The 22,190-nt window shown below is 41.1% G+C and overlaps 1 protein-coding gene across 11 annotated transcripts in view; it reads left to right on the top strand.

Moving 5' to 3' along the window:
- The first annotated feature begins 443 nt into the window (after nucleotides 1–443).
- The window catches only part of LOC124803120 (protein-L-isoaspartate(D-aspartate) O-methyltransferase), a 52,638-nt gene continuing 30,891 nt past the window's right edge, over nucleotides 444–22,190 (top strand). For 4 of the 11 annotated variants that reach the window (XM_047264289.1, XM_047264283.1, XM_047264290.1 and 1 more), the window contains exons 1-3: nucleotides 448–747; nucleotides 924–1,016; nucleotides 1,102–1,238. In XM_047264289.1, the coding sequence (XP_047120245.1) occupies nucleotides 690–747; nucleotides 924–1,016; nucleotides 1,102–1,238 (288 nt within the window). In that variant the 5' untranslated portion in view covers nucleotides 448–689. Of the gene's footprint in view, nucleotides 748–879; nucleotides 1,017–1,101; nucleotides 1,239–22,190 lie in introns of all 11 variants that reach the window. The other 7 variants (XM_047264282.1, XM_047264286.1, XM_047264284.1 and 4 more) reach the window with 6 other exon arrangements.

Here is a 22,190-nt window from a genome sequence, read left to right as displayed (position 1 = left end):
GTATGCTGCTGTCTTTTTGTCTCGGTCACTATATTCTTTACTTTTAATCTTCCACAAACATGGGTGGTTTCTGTATATTTCAATGAATTCACTTACAAACTCTCGAGAACACTGACGAGTATCAGCCATTTTAATGCCCTGTGCACACAAATACAAACACTAGACTGAGCAAACAGCTGTTTCGCGCCAGATTTGCGACGATCTCCTGTCCACACGCTCCAACTTGTCTGCGCAGATGTGGTTTGAACCGACAGATTTGAGAGGTTTCGCTCAAACCTCCAACTCCAACTTCCAGGTTTGCACACACCTCAGGTTGGTGCAAATCTTCTGTTCACACGCAACGATCTGTCTGCGCAGATGTGATGTGCGCAGACATTTGCGCAGACAGATCGTTGCGTGTGGACGGGCCTGACGATACAGGAAATCCAAAGAACTAGTAAAGCTGGGAGATTTTTAATGCCTTGGCCGCAAGTGACATTACTGGAGACGTCCGTTATTATTCTCACAATACTATCTTTGGCGAAATTTCGGTTCTGCTGCTGCAGTTGAAATTGTAGTTCTGCGGAAATTCACAATCGTATTGTTAGCATTAGAAGCTGCTGGTTGGTAAACATTTACAACATTTTTGCGTATTTCAGTTGTTTTGTGTGCTAAATACGTCGTCGCAATATGCTTGATAGGCTGCTGTCATGGTCGGACAAATTTTAAGTCGTCAGTTGCCCTTACACAGTTTACGTACAATAGCAGGTTAGTGCGACTGTTATGGTAAGAAATGTTATGAATTAGAGCCGTCACTGTGTAAAATATGCAGTGTAGTTATATGAAACTTGCTATGTTTTTCTTCATAAAACCATATATAATGGTTTCAAAATCTTGCAGGTTAGCAGCTCCTATGACTCACTTCTTCGCTCTTGTTGCTGTAGGTTGTGTTTTTTACTTGAGCTTCAACCGGCAGTTCGCGATGGCTTGGAGGTCTCACGGAAAAAATAACAGTGACATGGTCCGCAATTTACGCGGTAATTATTTCAGCTTGGCAGTTGCGCACCGGCATTCAATAATGTGTTTCTAGAATATTTTATTGTATATTGTTTGTCTGTGCAGCTAATGGAATAATTCGTAGTAAGATTGTGGAAGAAGTTATGGAGCAAGTGGACCGTGGAAAATACGCGAAATTTAACCCCTACATGGATGCACCTCAAGGGATTGGTTATGGCGTAACTATCAGCGCCCCTCACATGGTAATTTGGTACATTATATTCCTACTCAAAGGGCAACCTATCTGTCTAGAATAATATTAAAATTTACGTACTTTTAAGAAATTACTAAGCATAAAGGTTTGTGCAAACAATATGTACCTTTTTACTGTTAAAATTCGATCGGTAAGCAGCGACATTCCATTTATTATTGAAATGTCGTGATTCAGCAGTAACAATACGTTTGTGTCGCTATTTTGTGTTCGTAAGGCAACATTGGTTGAGAGAAAGTAGTATCTGTATTTTGTTGCCACCCTCTTCCTTTATTACTGCAGTTCAGAGGTATCACCTGCCAGTGTGTTACAATATGAGATTTTATCATTCTACATTAGCTACAAGGTAAGTAATAACTTCCGAATTTAACATAATGCTATTATTCTTCAAGGGCTGTTTCATCTCAGATCATACATGTCAACAGCAAATGTGTCACATCTTTAAAGTTTTCTGAAAGACATAAGGGTTGAAATTCCCGAAGACACCTTTCCAAAATTAAAATATTTTGATTTTGTGATGCTTTGCTAAAAATTTATAGACCCCTCTACATGAGAGTATTTGTAAATATGTCAAAACAGGAGTAAAAAAACAAAAGATGATTATAAAAAAATTACAAGTGATAGAGATTTGAAATTATTTTTGGTAAAAACTTTGTTCAATACTGTCAGATGTAGTTAACCCATACACACTTTTGAGCTTTTTTCCGTATTTCGTCTGGAAAAATGAGCTACGAAATTCTGTAACTCTCAGCAAACTTCACAAGTATGTTTTGAAAAGATGAACAGTCACTGGATGTTAATTATGTTAATTGTCATGAAAAGTTATAAAGTGGAAAGACTGCTAACTGTGAGCTATAGTATTAATGTTGGAAATTCTTAAACTGCCAAAAGTATTTTTATATGAAGACTAGAGAAGTTTTTTTTTATTTATTTATTTATTTTTTTTAATTAATTAATTTATTTTGTTTGATAAATTATTTACTCTGAAACCCACATCCTGAATATTCCCAAAATTGCGCTATGTTGGTCATTGTACTAATGGAAGGTACATTTAGATTGGGCAATATTTTGTGGTGCATAATTTGTTAAACCTAACTACTTTCAAGATAAAGTCCTGGAACTTAAAAATTTTAGTTGATTGCTGAAATCGAGTAAATGTAATGCAAAACTTCTATATCATAGTCAGAATAAGTACTTTACATCATTAGAAGTGAGTGGGAAAACAATGGTTCATTTTGTTCAAACATTATGTTAAAGAAATAGATGTAGAAAATAGCTTTGTGTATACACTTTTCTGGTTCCTATATTATTCACTTTTTTTGGTCATAATTTATGACATTACTTGAATTAAAATTGCCTACACTGTAACAATCAATGTTACACTGTTGAAAAGAGTTCATATGTTTTTCCATCTGTTCCACATTGATCTTGTATAGCCGAGCTGAATTTGCACATGGACAAGGGTGATTCAGCAAGATCAATGCTCGGGAAGTGGAAGCTGCAGGCTGAACTGTTGATGGTGGCCATTTGAAAGAATTTGCCGGAACCATGAGATATCATAAAGGAGACGGTTTCACCTTGTAGCACATGCGAGATACTAATTATTTGTCCCACCCACCACTGCTTGTCAAGAAATAGTTACTCACAACAAAGTCTTCTAAAATATACTGTGGTTCAATCTTAGGTCCACTACTGTTTCCCATGTATTAAACTATCTTCTGTGTAGGATACGACAAGCAAGAATTCAGTTCTTTTGGCAGATGACACTAGTATTGGAATCAATCCAAGCATACATACAGAAACGGAAGAAACGGCAAAAAAGTTCTTCAAAGTACTAGTTTCTTGCAAATGGTCTCACCCTCAATTTTAAAGCGACGCATCATATTCATTTTTGCATATCAAGAGGTATTTCATCAGTGATGAGTGTAACACATGGTGAGGAAATAATCAATAGCATAGAAACTTCAAAATTCTTAGGGGTATATTGATGAGAATTTAAATTGAGGGAAAAACACATTTTGGAATCCCTAAGGCAACTTCGTTCAGCCACATTTGTGCTTGGAGTCGTTGCAAATCTTGGGGAGAGACAAATCAGTAAGTTAACAAATTTTGCATATTTTCATTCGATAATGTCATATGGAATAATGTTCTGGGGTAGCTCTTCTTTAAGAAAGCCCCCATAGCACAAGAGTGCTGTAAGAATAAGAATAAAAGTATAATCATCTTATAGGCATCTGTTTAAGGAGTTGTGCATTCTGACTACTGCTTCACAGTATCAATATAAGATTAAACAGCAAACCTGTTGCACATAAACATTATGTATATTGACCTTGGTTTCAACAACTACTGGGGTTATCAGCATTACATTGCTAAAAATCAGTAGTCAGAATTTGGAGCAGCAATGCTCAAGTCAAAAATAAAACAAAACATTGTAGCATTTGCCACGTGTACCCAGCTGGGAACATCAAGACAGTGTTCTTAAAGTTTATGTGCAACCAGTTGACTGTTTAATCTTACATTGAAACTTTTGTATGTGGTTGTTGTATAACAGCCATTTTCAAAGCTGTAAGGCTTCACTCTATATTTATTCCCTCATGAGGTTTGTTGTTAATAATCCACTACAGTTCAAAAGGAACAATGAGGGACATAATTACAACACCAGAAGGAAAAACTCCATTCATTACTCCACATTAAGGTTTCTTTAGCAAAAAGTGCTGCAACAAAAATTTTTGATAACTTACCCAGTGATATGAAATAAAATTTGATAACTAACTGGTAAAGTTTCTCCGTGGCAGCACCTTCCATTCTGTAGAATCTGTTGAAGAATTTCCATTGTTGTTACGTGTAAAAGGTGGTGGGTAGGAATTACTAACTCACATATGTATGTCCTTTTGTAAAAATAAAGTCTTAGAAATGTTCAGAATGTAACAGTATGTGAATGTTAAATGACTCATTCCACATCATTACAATCTATTGTGCAGAATGATCCATGGAACATGTAACCAACAAACAAACGTTACAGAGACCCCGTGCCCCATCACATGCACTTTTCCGATGACCTCTTGTAGAAAATATGCTTTTTTTTTTTTGTCTTAATTCCTGTACAGCTCATAAAGCTGAAAGCGGTTTTTAAAATTTGATGCTACACCTTCAGTCACATACACATGTTTAGGAAATATGTGACCTCTAGATGCTGTATTGTCAATTATCATGCTGCCAGCATAGCATGCATGTGCACTGTCATGAATGAGGCCACTGACAATAATAAAACTGTGTGATGTTCCAAAAAAGTGAGAAACATCTGTGAATATTGACATTTGTGATGTGTGCCAATGGAAACATGGAACTTCATTCTGCAAAGCATCAGACCAGTTCTCATCAAAGTCTAAATGAATAACTAATGTTTCAGTATTCTGGGAAGTGGCTAATTTTATTTCTGCTATGGCCTGGCTCAGAATCCTGTGGATATAATGCTGAGCTATTCCTTTCATGACCCAATGCCTAATCCATGTAACAAACTTGCCTAGCTCCACTGTCTTCATCATCAACTCCTCTCCCTCCCACAGTGCATAGGTTATGTCACTGTCTGTATCCTGAAGGTATAACACTTCAGTGGTCATCCCTTAAACACCAAGACACACTGCACACTCTTCAACCATTTCTCTTGTGGCTCTTGACACCTACGCAAAGACATCCAAACAAACGCATCGGGTCGCCATCTCTGTGTACTTCTGTCCTGTGGCACTGCTTTTGGTGGAAAAAATAAGTTTCAGATTAGTGTAGTAAATACATGTGCATACTTCCTTCACTAGCTGGCATTTTACACATTTTGGTTGTAAGGAGAATTATTTTGTGAGACCACTTTATAAATTTGGGTTCTCCTTTCCCATTAGGAGATATGCTGCTTTTACTGATCTTGTTGTGTATCATTTTGCATTTTTAACTTTTTCACAATTTTCATTAACAGAGTAAATATCAGCCTGATTTGGCATCACTTGGGTAATATTCCAGAGCAACGTTAACCATATCATATTGCAATGGATGGTCACAGTAGGAATCTGACATGCCCAGATACCTTTTTTAGTCTTCATTTTATGAACTTTTGAAGTAAATAATGTGAGGAAGTGGGTATGTATTTCTGTATCTGCTGTTTTGCGTAACTATCTGGTATCAGAACAGTGTCGGTAACTGTACCTTCTCAGTATAGGTGGGTGCCAAGATAGCAGTGTTTAGGTTTTTCAGTGCATATATGACTACCTTCGGTTTCTGCACTAAGTGCATCTACATTATACATTTCACAAAGTTTTGAAGATGTTGCTTGTGTAAAACTTATTTCAGTTTCTTCTACTTTTTTTTGTACAAACTATTTTCTTCTTTTGCGTCTTACCTTGTATGGGTGTTTAAGGGGGGAGGGGGGGGGGGGGGGTCATATGAGGGACTGAAACAGAAATGCTAACATTCAATGCATCAATAACTTCCCAGGAATATAAACATCTGCACTGTCTTCTTCAGTTTCACATTCCAGTGACTGTGATTGTTCAGGTGGGTTATCACTAAGTTTCTTGTTGGAGTGAGTAACTACTAACACATTAACCAAACAATATACATTTTGTGAGAGAGGTTTTAGAGTAAATAATTAAAAAAAAAAACATAGAAATGCACTTTTTTAATTTTTTGTAATAAATATTTACATAATATAGATAGCTATAACAGAGAAGTTTTGCTTATATCAGTTGTCCCTGGTAACAGAATAAGGAAGTTCTGTGACTTTCCAAATTAGTAAAAAAAATTAAATTTTTTTGTGTTTACTACTTAGGTTTGTAAGTAAAAAGAAAATGCATAAGTGTGTATTTGTGTCAATTCGAACATTTAAAGAGGGAGCTTTGAAACAAAACATCTGCCAGGTCTCTATACTATCAACCTTGGTTAATTAGTTATATTTCTTTTTAGTTCTGTACTGTTTTAAGAGTTATTTACAAAATATACATTTTTCGAAGAACTATACCATTTACAAAAACAAAGATAAAATGAAAATATCCTGTTTCTTAACACACTTTGTACAGAGGTCTAACTTTTTTTTTTTTTGGGAGAAATTGACATGCCCTATATGATTTGAGATTAAATTGCCTGACTGCATTTTCTAATTACGTTTATTAGGCATCTATCCAACAATGTCTTGACAATCACATAAGAAGATCATAAATCAACCTGCTTCCCCCCTGCAGGTCCAGGGGTTAGAATAGGCCTGAGGTATTCCTGCCTATCGTAAGAGACTACTAAAAAGAGTCTCACACATGTCGGCCTTTAAGTGGTGGTCCCCTGTCGGGTTTGACCTCCATCTTTTTAAATTTTCCTGAAGAGCGAGCCAATTGGTGATGGGCGCCTTACATGGTGCATTGTGTCTATTGTGCATTGAGATCTTTAGCCCACTTTCTCGTCATTGCATTGCAGTCCCCCTCATTCTCCATCTCTTGGACGAGGACAGCTTCCTGGGTGTATTTTCCACCATGCACTATGCAGTGTCGCTTTCTGTGCCGACGATGACCATGGACTTTTTAGCATCTCATCCAGCACGGTAGCCAGTCCATTGTTGTGGGGCCACCATGTACCCTGTTGGTTGTAGCCCCTTACAACACAGTGATCGCTCTTTTGATGCCTGTGCCGTTAACTCCCCACGTATGCCATGGAGTACCTAGATGCCCATATCCAAGGGGCATCGGAACTCCCGGCAATGGCCATCCTGCCAGGTGGCCCTTGCTGAGGCTGGGTGGCACCTGTGTGGTGGGCCCCTGGTTGGAGTGGCTGGCATCAGGGCGGATGACATGCCATGAAGCATAGTACGTCATCTCTTGCTGGTGGTCCGCCGCCAGCAGTCTCTAAGCGCGCAAAGTCTTAACTTTAATGCTAAGAAATATTACCCCAAATTGTTCCCTTCCGTGGCCACACCATGGGAGGAATGCCAGGCTAAGGATGGCAGCGAAGATTATTCGCCCCGGTACCTCATATGTACGAGAGTTGATGGGGAATCTTTCATGTCCATGAAGCCTCAGTTTTTTATGGAACATTTGGAGGACAAGTTTGGGGAGGTGGAGGGCTTGTCCAAAATGCACTCTGGATCAGTCTTGATAAAAACAGCATCCTCTGCTCGGTCAGGGGCATTACTCGCTTGTGACAAGTTGAGGGATGTTTCTGTTACCATCATGCCCCATAAGAGCTTAAATATGGTCCAGGGTATTACATTCCACTGGGACCTTCTTTTGCTGTCTGACAACGAGCTATGCGCCAATTTATAGGGGCGAGGTGTTCATTTTGTCTGGCATGTCCATCAAGTCCGAGGGATAATCAGGTTGCCACTGGTGCCTTCATATTGGCTTCCGAGGGTGACACGTTGCCTGAGAAGGTCAAGGTGATGGTCGAAGGCTGTGACGTCAAGACATATATCCCTTCCCCGATGCAGTGCTGGAAGTTCAGCCATATGTCTTCCCGCTGTACTTCCAGCATCACATGTCAAGATTGTGGATGTCCATCACATCCCAATACTCCACGTGCCCCACCTCCCATCTGTGTGACCTGCAAAGAGCCTCATTCAACTTGCTTGCCAGACTGCAGAATTTTACAGAAAGAGAGGAAGATCATGGAATATAAGACCCTGGACCGACTGACCTACACTGAGACTAAGAGGAAATTTCAGCACCTAGAACCTCTGGCTTTGATCTCCTCTTACACCGCCGCTGTGAGAACAATTGTTGCCCCATCAGTTCCTCGCATTCCTGTCGCGTCTCAGAACCAGAAGACTACACCTGCCTCCTTGATGGTAGGGGGTACTTCCCTCCCTGTTGCTCCCGCACCACCTACTTCTGGAGCAACACCCCTCTCCCCCACCCCCTCCAACCATTGGGGACATCAGTCCCCACTTCTGAGCCGGAGAAGCATGAGTCTTCTTCAGCTCGTCTCACTAGGAAGGGGTCCCTTGAGTTCAGTGACAACCTGTGTGATAGTGACCATTTCCCCATCTTCCTGCCACTGCCCCGGCGTCAGGCCCATGGAAGCCTGCCCAGATGGGCTTTAAACAAGGCAGACTGGGAAACTTTCATGTCTGCTGTCACTGTTGAATCTCTCCCACATGGTAACATCGATGTGATGGTTGAGCAGGTGACTACAGCAATTGTTCTGTGGCAGAAAACGCGATTCCTCGCTCTTTAGGATGTCCCTGGCGAAAGGCAGTCCCTTGGTGGCAGCCGGAAGTTGCTGAAGCAATTAAGGAGTGTCAACGAGCTCTACAGCGACATAAGTGGCATCCTTCCCTGGAGCACCTCATAGCCTTTAAACGGCTCCATGCCCGCATTTGCCGACTTGTCACACGACAGAAGCAGAAGTGTCGGGAGTGATGTCTCCACCATTGGGTGCCACACGTCACCTTCCCAAGTCTGGGCAAAGATGAAACGTGTTTTCGGGTACCAGACCCCAACAGGTGTTCCTGGTGTTAACATAAATGGTGTGTTATCTACCTATGCAAACTGCAAACATGATTGCCGAGCACTTTGCTCGAGCCTCTGCCTCAAAGAATTACCCCCCAGCCTTTCGACTCTCAAACGGCGGCTGGAAGGGAAAGTGCTCTCATTCACTACATGCTTCATTGAATCCTGTAACACCTCATTTACAGAGTGGGAGCTCCTCAGTGCCCTTGCACATTGCCCTGACACAGCTCCTGGGCCAGATCGGATCCACAGTCAGATGATTAAGCATCTCTCATCTGACTGCAAGCGACATTTCCTCGACATCTTCAACCGGATCTGGTGCGATGGCATCTTTCCATCGTAATGGCGGGAGAGCATCATCGTTCCGGTGTTCAAACCTGGTTAAAACCCGCTTGATGTGGATAACTGACTGCCCATCAGCCTCACCAATGTTCTTTGTAAGCTGCTGGAACATATTGTGTGTCGGCGCTTGGGTTGGGTCCTGGAGTCACATGGCCTACTGGCTCCATGTCAGGCCGTCTTCTGTCAGGGTCGCTGTACCACTGATAATCTTGTGTCTGTCGAGTCTGCCATCCAAATGGCTTTTTGAAGATGCCAACACATGGTTGCCGCCTTTTTTTGATTTACGAAAAGTGTATGACACCATCTGGCGACATCATATCCTTGCCACATTGTACGAGTGGGGTCTCCAAGACCCGCTTCCGATTTTTATCCAGAATTTCGTGTCGCTTCGTACTTCCCACGTCCAAGTTGGAGCTTCCCATAATTCTCCCCATATCCAGGAGATTGGGGTCTCGCAGGTCTCTCTATTTTTATTGGGCATTAATGGTGTAGCAGCAGCTATAGGGCCATCTGTCTCACCTTCTCTGTATGCAGAGGACTTCTGCATTTTGTACTGCTCCACCAGTACTCATGTTGCTGAGCAGCACCTACAGGGAGCCATCCACAAGGTGCAGTCATGGGCTCTAGCTCACGGTTTCCAGTTTTTGGCCGCAAAGTTGTGTGTTATGCATCGTATTGTTCATCCAGAACCAGAACTTTATCCTACTGATGATCCACTCACTGTCGTGGAAGCATATCGATTCTTAGGACTGGTTTTTGATGCCCAATTGACTTGGCTACCTCACCTTCGTCAGCTTAAGTGGAAATACTGGCAGCACCTCAATGCCCTCCACTGCCTGAGCAACACCAACTGGGGTGCAGATCACTCTATGCTGCTGCAGCTCTACAGAGCACTTGTTCAACCCCACCTCGACTATGGGAGTGTGGTTTATGGTTCGGTGGCACCCTCAGCATTGCATTTACTTGTCCCAATGCACCACTGTGGCATTCGCCTAGTGACAGGTTCTTTTATAACGAATCTGGTGACCGCTGTCCTTATGGAGGCCGGAGTCCCTCTGATGAAGGTTAGACATGCACAACTGCTCGCCAGTTATGTTGCACATGTTCGTAGATCTCCTGCACATCCGAATTACAGTCTCCTTTTCCCACCCGTGGCAGCCCGTCTCCCCCCATCGGCAGCCCAGGTCAGGGCTAATGATAGCGGTTTGCATGTGATCCCTTGTGTCTGAACTGGAGTCCTTCCCTTTACCACCTATACTTGAGGTCCATTCACGTACACCTCTGTGGTGTACACCTAGGCCGTGGCTTCGCCAGGACCTTTCATGTGGTGCTAAAGACTCAGTTAACCCTGCGACTCTCCGCTGTCACTTCCTCTCGATTCTCGACATGTAGCAGGGCCATGACGTGGTTTGCACTGATGGTTCGATGGCTGATGGTCGCGTTCGCTTTGCCTATGCTCATGGAGGACATATAGAATAGCACTCCTTGGCCGATGGCTACAGTGTTTTCACTGCAGAGCTGGCGGCCATATTTCGTGCTCTTCAGCACATCTGCTCAAGCCCATGTGAGTCATTTCTCCTGCGTACTGACTCCTTGAGCAGCCTGCAAGCTATCGACCAGTGGTACCCTTGTCATCCTTTGGTAGCGACCATCGAGGAGTCCATCTATGCCCTAGAACGGTCCAGTCATTCAGTGGTGTTTGTCTGGACCCGAGGTCACGTCGGAATGCCGGGCAACGAACTTGCTGACAGGCTGGCAAAACAGGCTACACAGAAACCGCTTCTGGAGATGGGCATCTCTGAACCTGACCTACGTTCTGACTTATGCCGCAGGGTTTTTCGGCTTTGGGAGACAGAATGGCACAACAGTACACTTGTCCTCTGCCGGCTCCGCATTGGCCGTGCTTGGGCGACCACGGTTACCTCCTGCACCTTGAAGACCTGCCTCAGTGTTGGTGCGGCACCCGGTTGACAGTGGCCCATCTTCTGGTGCACTGTCCCACTTTGACTGCCCAGTGACGGAATCTTGGGTTGCTGGACTCGTTGCTGCCAATTTTACCTGACAACACCTCATTGGCTGATTTAGTTTTGCGTTTTATTTGTGAGGGTGAGTTTTATCATTTGATCTAAGTTTTAGTGCATTTCCTTTGTCTCTCTGTGTTCTCCACCCTAGTGCTTTTGGGGTGGATGTTTTACTGTGTCACAGAGTGGCTGGCTTTTCATTTTTATTCTCGTGGTCAGCCAGTCATCTGCTCTTTTGTTTTTACCCCTTCTAAATGTTCTCTCTCTGTTTTTTTCTCCATAGTAGTGTTGGTTGTCCTGTCGTTCTTCCTTTCTCCTGTTGTTATGCTGTATGTCTCCTTTCTTCTTTCTTTCCTTGTGTAATTGTAGTTTGGTCCCCTTCCTCCACCCCCCCCCCCCCCCTCAGTAATTGTATTTTGGTCCCCTTCCTCCCCCACCCCCACCCCCCTCACCCCCCACCCCCCTCACCCCCCACCCCCCATCTTTTAAACCAACCAATCGACCTGCTTGCCCAATAACTTCTGAGTTTTTTTTGTCATAATATACTATGGAATGTTTTACTTAGGGGCTGTTTACTTCATAGAGAATCATCTCCTCGCCTAAATTTTCACAGCAGACCAAAGTATGGCACATACCTACATGAATAGACTCTCTTTATGGTATCATCATACTTGACTCATGTTCAGGAGGACAACGGTTCAAACCTCCACCCGACCATCCTGATTTAGGTTTTCCATGATTTCCCTAAATCACTTCACGTAAATGCCAGGATAGTTCCTTTGAAACGGCATGGCTGACTTCCTACCCGGTCCTTCCATAATCCAATGGGACTGATGGTCTTTAGTAAGGCAGTCCTACTTATTGCTGAAGGTATACACTATGACACAGAGAAGTTTGTTCTTCATATTTGTGTTACATTTAAATTGAGTTATGTTTAACATCCACTTTACCAAGTACCTATCCTCTGCACATGTTCCTGAATCAGTAGTTCTTATGTGGGACTGTAACTATGGCTGATGTTGAAGTCACCTGAATGTTACGTAGGTGGTGTTCCCTAAAACTATGAAACAGGATGGGAGATTCTCAAACCCTCACATAGGATATACTTCTTGACCCAGAAGTCATGAATGATTACATACCATCCTCAGTAAGTGAACTGAGAAACAAAATTAAGGGAGGTAGGACAACGGGCTGACTTGGAGCAGGAGAGGCACCAGAGGACATTTTAATTTCCACTGTCTATACTTTTACAAGTAAATTCATAAAACTTTGTCAGCATGACCAGGAAAGATTCAGGATTCACACTCGTAGCAGCGGAAGTTCAGAAACATAACAAAATAATATTTTTTACATGTGAAATTTCATCATTTTTTCACTTACTATTAGCTGCATTTGTTGCTATCGGTACACTTTTCTTCATAAGTAAGAGAGAATGTTCGATGAATTTTGCACAGCATACAAACCATACTTACAGGTGTCTGAAACTCTAGAATCTATTTAATTTATGAAAAAATGAATGAGCTGTTACGTTTTTAACTTTATGTTTAGAAAAAAAATCAAATTTTGTAGTTAATTATCTCAATTTTTACCACAGTTTTTAATAGATTTGGAAAATTCTAGAGGTTCATACACCTGTAAGTATGGTTTGTATGCTGTGCAAAATTCATCAAAGAATCTCTCTTACTTGTGAAGAAAAATGTACCTATAGCAACAAATGCAGCCAATAGTAAGTGAAAAAAATGATGAAATTTCATATCTAAAAAAAAAAAAAATTATTTTGATATGTTTTTGCTATGAGTGAATCCTGAATTCTTCCTGGTCATGCTGACAAAGTTTTATGAATTTATTTGTAAAAGTATAGACAGTAGAAAATAAAATGTCCTGTGGTGCCTCTCCTGCTCCAAGTCGGCCCGTTTGACGCCCTACCCCCCTTAAGGAAAATGGCATATATGCATCAGACGTGTTTGCTGCTGAACTCCTAGAAAGGTTTCGAACTCCAGAACTGTAGAGTGTTGGTTGGTTGGGTGATTTCATGTTCTATTGATCATTTGCATGACAAATTGTAATGTGGAACAAATCATTTTATCACATCGCAAATTACTTTGTCAGTGTGGCTACATGTTGATCATTCACAAGTCTCTCTCTACATTATATTTCATTAATACAGGGTGCGGCAGAACCGACTAAGCAGTTTTAAGGAGCTATAAAAAGTAAATCTGATTATATAGAGAAAAAATGTTTTATTTTTAAATTGGTACTATATAACATTTTACATTCATTTAGTTTTGAAAATAATGTCCTCAAGATGGTGGCTATTAGCATTAATACTTTGTTGTGGGTGATCCCTGAAGTTTCGAGCAGCTCTTGCACACACAGTGCGGAGTATGGCATTCACTCTGTCAATAATCTGCTCTTTTAACTCTGGTAGGGTGTGAGGGCGGCTTTTGAAAACCTTTTCCTTCCTATATCCCCAAAGAAAGCAGTCACAAATGCTCAAATCTGGTGACAGCACAGGCCACCCGACATCACCCCTCAAAGAGACAAAGCATCCCTCAAACATTCCTCTCAAAACATCAAGTGAAATTCAAGATATGTGAGCAGTAGCTCCATCCTGTTGGAACCACAAGTCCCCCAGTCCATGTTCTTCAACAATCTAGTCCATTCTGGGTTGCATAAAATTTTACAGCATTGAAGCATAACATGTGGAATTAACTGTCACCCTCACTCCTTCCTCCTCAAAAAAGTAAGGGCCTACTAGACCAGATTGTGATACGGCACGCCACACTGTCACTCTAGGCGAATGTTGTGGTCTTCCATGAATAATTCGGGGGTTATTTTCAGCGAAAGTTTTGAGTGGAATGTTGAACTGTCGCTGAAAAGCTCATTGTGTAGCGATCACAGATATGTTGTTTCCATAACAAGCGCGAACGGCAAAACCACAGTGTGCACTGGTGCAGACCATGTTGGCTACTGAAAGGGGGTCAGTGACTGAACAAAGGCAGACCACGTGCAACTGCCTATCCCCACCACAGCCCCAGCGGTAATCGATAGAAACAGCGTAGTCGGTTCTGCTGCACCCTGTACTTCTTCCATAGACCATGAATATGACATTCTGTAATGAACATGTCGGTTTAATTCATCTGTTGGATAAGAGGAGTTGTCATTCTGAAATTCTTTTAATTTGTTTTTAAATGTTGGTTGGCTACCTGTCAGACTTTTAATGCTATTTTTCTCAAATGACCAAAGATTTTTATGGCAGCACAGTTTCACCCCTTTCTGTGCCAAAGTCAGATTTAACCCAGAATAGCGAAGATCATCCTTTCCTCTAGTGATGTAGCTATGCACTTCACTATTATTTTTGAATTGGGATGGGTTATTTATAACAAACTTCGTAAGTGAATATATGTATTGTGAATGAGTTTCTTACATAAATGTCTGCAAGGTGGTTTTTGGTGGGCTCCAGCTATCATTCTGATTTCACACTTCTGTGCAATGAATACTTTTTCTCTTACTGATGAATTGTCCCAAAATATGATGCCATATGAAAGTAGGCATAATAGGCTATTTTACTCTCTTGGCTCTGTGATCAAAAATTGTGGTTGCAGCATTGTGCACCTTTTTTGTGCTTAAGACAACCTTAATATGGCATAATGAATGTTATTTTTTTCTTCTGATATTGTAGTTATAAACAACATTGTTCCTTTTGAACCGCAGTTAATTGTTTACATAAACTTCACGAGAAAATAAGTACTGTAAAGCAGTAGACAAAACGCGTAACTCCTTAAACAGATTTCTACGAGATGATCATGGGTGAGCACCACATTTTATTCTTACAGTGCGTTTGTGGGCAATGAAGACTTTCTTTGTTAAAGATGAGTTACTCCACAACATTATTCTGTGTGACATTATTAAATGAAAATATGTCAATTAATGATTTGCATCTTCCCAAGATTTGCAATGATTCTAAGTGCAAATGTTGCTGAACTAAGTTATTTTAGTAGTCTGAAATATGTTTTTTCCTGTTTAAAATCTCATCAATATGGAAACCCAATAATTTTGAAGTTTTTTGCCCTAAATTATTCATTTACCATGTGCTACATGGCTCTAGTACATCTAGATGTGCAGAACTGAATATGTTGACTTAATAAAACTGCGAGTGAGATCATTTGCACAAAACCAGTCACTCATACTTTCCAAAACATTGTTTACTATTTCTTCTGGTTCTCAAATTTTGTAATTTTTTAAAAGAAGTTTCTGTCAACCACTTAATTTCATTTTTAATTAATGTTTGAAATCTGGTATTTTTCCTGGTAAACTCAAAATTTTTATGGTGATACAAATCTTCAGAAAGAAAGATAAGCAGGTGTCCAACTACTGACCAGTTTTTGTTGTTCCAGTATTCCAGTTTCTAATGTACAGCCAGCTTAATAAATATTTTATAAGCATGTTCTCTCCAACAGCAAATCTGTTTTTGAAGTTAACAACTAGGTGTTAACTGCATTTTGAAAATAAGGACCTGTTTGTCATACTTTGTGATCTCACTAAAGCCTGTATACCATTTAGCACTACACCCTACTTGCAAAACACGAAGTTTATGACACACACAACCCAACTTTAACTGTAATTAAGTCCTGTTTAAACAACAGGAGACAGTTTATCTTTATTGAGAATAGATGCTAGTTGCTGAAGGAGGTTCAGACTGGCATGCCACCTAGCTTTTGGCTCTTGGTTCATTTCTTTCCATTATTGCCGTAACAATTTACCTTCCCACATAGGAGCCAATACAGTAGTATGATAAGCAGATGACACACTGCTTTACACATGCTGCGCCACCATAAAATTGCAGCAGGCAATTAAAGAAAAATTAAAACTAGCAGTGAAGTGGTTTTATTCTAATGAACTCCTTTGTAAATGATAGATTGATACTTACCATAAAGATGACACGTTAAGTTGCATATAGGCACAATTAAGACACTTACAAATAAGCTTTCCACCACAGTCTTCATCAGAGAAAGAAATGGAATTAAATTGAAAGAACATCTGTGTAAAAGTAAGATTATCAGTTGTGTATAGGATGATTAAAGCTTTTGCACTGTTAAGTGGCCAGTAGTTAATAAAGGGCATATTTACGTCTCCAAGACAAACACAGTGATGTGCTGGTTTGTCATGCAGGTTAGATTTTACCTCATAAATCAGCAAGCCATCTTATCTGATACGCTCTAGGTCCATAACCTATTGAACGTATCATAGTGCACAACTGTAATTTACAGTAAGCAACTGGCAGGCATGAAACATATAATATTTATTTTTCCCTGCCATATGTATTCATTTCAGATATGCTATGTAGTTCAGTAGTCCTTGAAATTCATCGTAGTTATTTCATTTTCATAGACTGTGTTTTGGATATTTCACTGTTATGGGAGACAACTGATTTTGCAAGAGAAGAAATACATAGCTTGTTTACATAAGTAACATTTATTTACATTAAATGTAATCTGCTTTTATAATTAATTAATTTATTTATTAATTCAGCTGTTTGATGCATTAAAGCATGACATTTTGATTGTACAATGAAATTTACGGAGTGTACTCTAGAATAAAGGTCTAGGTCAGGGCTAGTTTTGTACTTACTGTGTTTGTGCGGGAATCCTATCAATACTTTCTGTGAGATATGGTGAGAAGGAAAGAGGGTGGGACAGCTGCTGGGTCCACACAGCCAATGAGAGAGCAGCGAACAGATAATGCCTTTAGTCAAATCTTTTTACATACATACATATTCTAAAGGCTAATTCTTCGTCAATGCAATGACTCTCGTCTGTCATTGGCTGTTTTTTTAGTTCCCTTTTATTGTCTGATCTTATCCTTTCTCAGTGTCTTCGAAATACACTTCATCCTAGGCTGTCTTATTCCTGTCCTTCTCACTTCTTCTTGTTCTTGTTCTTCTTCTTCTTCTTCTTCTTTGCCACTACAGCCCTTGGTGGGCCTTGGTATCCTCAACAATCTTCCTACATATATATCTCTGTTCTCAGCCTTTTTCTTCCGTTCAAGGATCTCCATCTTGGCAAGGTCAGCCAGCATGTTGTCCATCCATCTAGCTCTTGGTCTGCCCTTCTTTGTGGTGGAATACAGTATGGCATTCATTATTCGTTTGGGTATCCTGTTCTCTGTCATCCTTTCCATATGTCCTAACCAACGTATTCTTTGAGATTTGATAAATTTCACCGTATCTTTCCCTTGTATAAGCTCTTGTATTTCATGGTTGTATCTCACTCTCCAACCTTCTGCCTCTCACAGACCCATAGATTGTTTTTGTAAGATTTTCCTTTCAAATGCCCTTAGGCTGTTACTGTCTGCTTCTGTCATTGTCCACATTTCTGATCCATATGTGGCAACAGGTCACACAAGGGAATAATATACTCTCAATTTAGTTGTTCTTTTAATTAGTGTTCTAGAATATCTTTAGGTTTGCATAATAGGCTTTGTTTCCTGCTTGTTAAATAATGGAAGCATCTAACAGCTTTGAAACATTTATCAGAGATCTTCAGGTCCTGTGGTGTTCTTCTAGCTTCAGAATTGGACAAAACCATGTATTTTGTCATTTACAGTAAGTCGAATTCTTGTTCCTTCTGCTTCCATTTCTCCATATATTTCTTTAAGCGATGTTACATCCCTTGCCACTATGACAGTGTCATCTACATATGCACCTATCTGGCTGGACTTTATCATTATTGTTCCTTTTTTATCTACTTTTTGTATGATACTATGCAGTGCTAAGTTAAACAGGACTGCAGAGAGGCTATCACCCTGTTTCACTCTGTCCTCAAAGTCAAACTGCGTGGTCATTCTGTTATTCACTTTTACTTTTGTGTCCTTCATTGTTAGCTCGATTAACCTTCTTAGTTTATCACAGATACCCAGTTCTTTCAGTCCTGGTCTATTAATACTATTGAAAGCTTGTTTAAAGTCAATGAACAGGAAGTGGAGATCTATATCACATTCATAAGGTCTATTAATACTATCGAAAGCTTGTTTAAAGTCAATGAACAGGAAGTGGAGATCTATATCATATTCATCAAATTTTTCCATTATATGTCTAACAACAAACAGCTGGTCAGATTTACCTCTGTTTGGCCAGAACCCACATTGGTATTCTCAGAGTATCTTTTTGGTGCACTTCTTTATTCTTTCATTGGGCAGTCCAGAGAAAGTCTTATATACTGCACTCAGTAGTGTTATGCCTCTATGGTTCTCACAATTGAGCTTTCCTCCTTTCTTATATATTGGGCATATTATTCCAGTATTCCACTCCTCCGGCATGCTTTCATTTACTCATATGTTCGTTATTAGTTTAAATATTTCACGTCTTAAAGGCCCCCCCCCTCACACACACACACACACACACACACACACACACACACACACACCACCAACCAATTTTATTGGTTGTGACATGATCCCATTTTCACTGAGTGCATGCTTATTTTTTAGTTTATTTATCACAGTTTCCACTTCCAGCATTGTTGGGTTGTGTCTCATCTCTTTCAATTTCTCTTGCCTCTGTGTTCTCTTCCTGTTTCTGTGTACCTCTTGGGGCCTGATCTTGGGAAGAATAATTCTAGAAAGAATTAAGGGCAAGATCAGTGGATACATCCCTTCATATCAAGCCAGTTTCCTTGTTAGATGTTGCTGCACTGAACATTTATTTATTTAGCGTATGGCAAGTACAAATCACCTTTATAGAGAAATAAGCTGCTACAATAACTTTATAACTTTGGCACTAAAAAAACAAGACCTCAAGAATTAAATACAGTTATGTCATGAACAACATATATATAATTACAAATTAACATTTAGGTTTTTAATGTATTGAAGTGCACTTTGAGTTGCATCCAGGAAGTCCGTTGTTTGACCTGAGTAGGCTCTCAGAGGGCACTCTGCAATGATGTGCCGGATCGTCTGTTTCTCAGTGCCGCAGTCGCACTTTGGGGGTGGTGCTCTTTCCCATTTGTGTAGAGAGTCCGCACATCGACCATGGCCTGTCCTGATCCTGTTGAGGATGGTCCAGGTTTTACGTGGTAAGCCAAAGCCTGGAGGTCTGTTCGACAGTTTCAGTAAGGTGCCTACCTGTGGTGGTGCTGATTCTTCCTATTCCACTTTCCAGCGTTCTTCAAGACAGAAACCATTTTCCTCCAGATCTTTGGCCCTTATAAGAGGTGGATGTCTACAGCGCAATCTATCTCTGTCAATGCCATTGCTCAAAGCGTGAATCGGAAGTTGCGGGTTGTCTTGTATTTTTTTTAAATTCTCTGAGAAGCGCAAGTTCTCTTCGTGAGTGAGGTGGCGGTATGTGGCTCAGTACAGGTAGCCAGTGAATGGGGGATGATTTTATTGTACCTGAAATAATCCTCATAGTTTGGTTCAGTACTGTGTCCACCATCTTGGTGTGAGCGCTCTTTAGCCAAATAGGGGAACAGTACTCTGCCGCAGAGTAGACAAGTCCCAAAGCAGAGCATCGCAAGGTAGAGGCAGAGGAGCCCCAGCTGGTACCACATAGTTTCTGAATGATATTGTTCCTAGTACGGATTTTTGCAGCAGTGTTGATGAGGTGTTGTTTGTAGCTCAGGGTTCTATCTGATGTCACTCCCAGGTATTTTGGATTTTTATTATAAGGCAGGATATTGTTATCAAAATATATCTTAAGGCATCTGTTAGCCAATTTATTATTCAGGTGGAAACACATAGCCTCAGTTTTAGTTGGACTAGGTTGTAGTCTCCATTCACGAAAGTACGTTCCCAGCAAGGACAAGTCGCTTGTCAGGACAGTCTCAGTATGCTCCATATCTCGATGTTGTGTAGCTATGGCCCAGTCATCTGCATATCCCAACTTTTCAGATTTAGTATTTGACATATCGGCTATATACATGCTGAAAAGTAACAGTGCCAGGACTGATTCTTGGGGCAAGCGATTATTGAGCTTCATTGTTTTGCTCCTATAATTTCCAAGTATCACCTGGAATGGTCTGTTGCAGAGCATCTCGTTGGTAAGGTTAGCCATTTTCAAACATGGCACGATGCGGAGTAGTTTGTAAATCAGGTCTTGCCTCCAAACAGTATCATAAGCCGCTGTCAGGTCTATAAATACCACAGATGTTTTTTCTTGTCTTTGGAAGCCTGCCTCGATGTAGGAAGTTAGTGAGAGGACTTGATCTGTGCTGCTCCTGTTTGGCCGGAAGCCTGTTTGTTCCACAGGGATACACTTTAGGATATCTGGATTTATTCTGTTACATATACAGGGTGTTTCAAAAATGACCGGTATATTTGAAACGGCAATAAAAACTAAACGAGCAGCGATAGAAATACACCGTTTGTTGCAATATGCTTGGGACAACAGTACATTTTCAGGCGGACAAACTTTCGAAATTACAGTAGTTACAATTTTCAACAACAGATGGCGCTGCAAGTGATGTGAAAGATATAGAAGACAACGCAGTCTGTGGGTGCGCCATTCTGTACGTCGTCTTTCTGCTGTAAGCGTGTGCTGTTCACAACGTGCAAGTGTGCTGTGGACAACATGGTTTATTCCTTAGAACAGAGGATTTTTCTGGTGTTGGAATTCCACCGCCTAGAACACAGTGTTGTTGCAACAAGACAAAGTTTTCAACGGAGGTTTAATGTAACCAAAGGACCGAAAAGCGATACAATTAAGGATCTGTTTGAAAAATTTCAACGGACTGGGAACGTGACGGATGAACGTGCTGGAAAGGTAGGGCGACCGGTTACGGCAACCACAGAGGGCAACGCGCAGCTAGTGCAGCAGGTGATCCAACAGCGGCCACGGGTTTCCGTTCGCCGTGTTGCAACTGCAGTCCAAATGACGCCAACGTCCACGTATCGTCTCATGCGCCAGAGTTTACACCTCTATCCATACAAAATTCAAACGCGGCAACCCCTCAGCGCCGCTACCATTGCTGCACGAGAGATATTCGCTAACGATATAGTGCACAGGATTGATGACGGCGATATGCATGTGGGCAGCATTTGGTTTACTGACGAAGCTTATTTTTACCTGGACGGCTTCGTCAATAAACAGAACTGGCGCATATGGGGAACCGAAAAGCCCCATGTTGCAGTCCCATCGTCCCTGCATCCTCAAAAAGTACTGGTCTGGGCCGCCATTTCTTCCAAAGGAATCATTGGCCCATTTTTCAGATCCGAAACGATTACTGCATCACGCTATCTGGACATTCTTTGTGAATTTGTGGCGGTACAAACTGCCTTAGACGACACTGCGAACACCTCGTGGCTTATGCAAGATGGTGCCCGGCCACATCGCACGGCCGACGTCTTTAATTTCCTGAATGAATATTTCAATGATCGTGTGATTGCTTTGAGCTATCCGAAACATACAGGAGGCGGCGTGGATTGGCCTCCCTATTCGCCAGACATGAACCCCTGTGACTTCTTTCTGTGGGGACACTTGAAAGACCAGGTGTACCCCCAGAATCCAGAAACAATTGAACAGCTGAAGCAGTACATCTCATCTGCATGTGAAGCCATTCCGCCAGACACGTTGTCGAAGGTTTCGGGTAATTTCATTCAGAGACTACGCCATATTATTGCTACGCATGGTGGATATGTGGAAAATATCGTACTATAGAGTTTCCCAGACAGCAGCGCCATCTGTTGTTGACAATTGTAACTACTGTAATTTCGAAAGTTTGTCTGCCTGAAAATGTACTGTTGTCCCAAGCATATTGCAACAAACGGTGTATTTCTATCGCTGCTCGTTTAGTTTGTATTGCCGTTTCAAATATACCGGTCATTTTTGAAACACCCTGTAAGTCTCTCCAGTAGTTTGTAGATCATGCTAAGAAGGGCAATTGGGCGGTAGCTGTTTGGTTGGTCATTCGGTTTACCTGGTTTGACCAACCAAACAGCTACTGCCCAATTGCCCTGAACAAATACTGAGCTACACCTCCTACAACTTCACAGGAGTAGATTTCCAAGCAGGCCTCAAAATATTAGCAGCATTCATAGACATGGTGACTGTATATAGCACAGGTAATGCATGGATTAGTCTGCTGATTTTTAAGTGTTTCATCT

Source organism: Schistocerca piceifrons, chromosome 6 (assembly GCF_021461385.2).
Source record: "Schistocerca piceifrons isolate TAMUIC-IGC-003096 chromosome 6, iqSchPice1.1, whole genome shotgun sequence".
Lineage (NCBI taxonomy): Eukaryota > Metazoa > Arthropoda > Insecta > Orthoptera > Acrididae > Schistocerca > Schistocerca piceifrons.
This window is presented reverse-complemented; position numbering and strand designations above follow the sequence as displayed.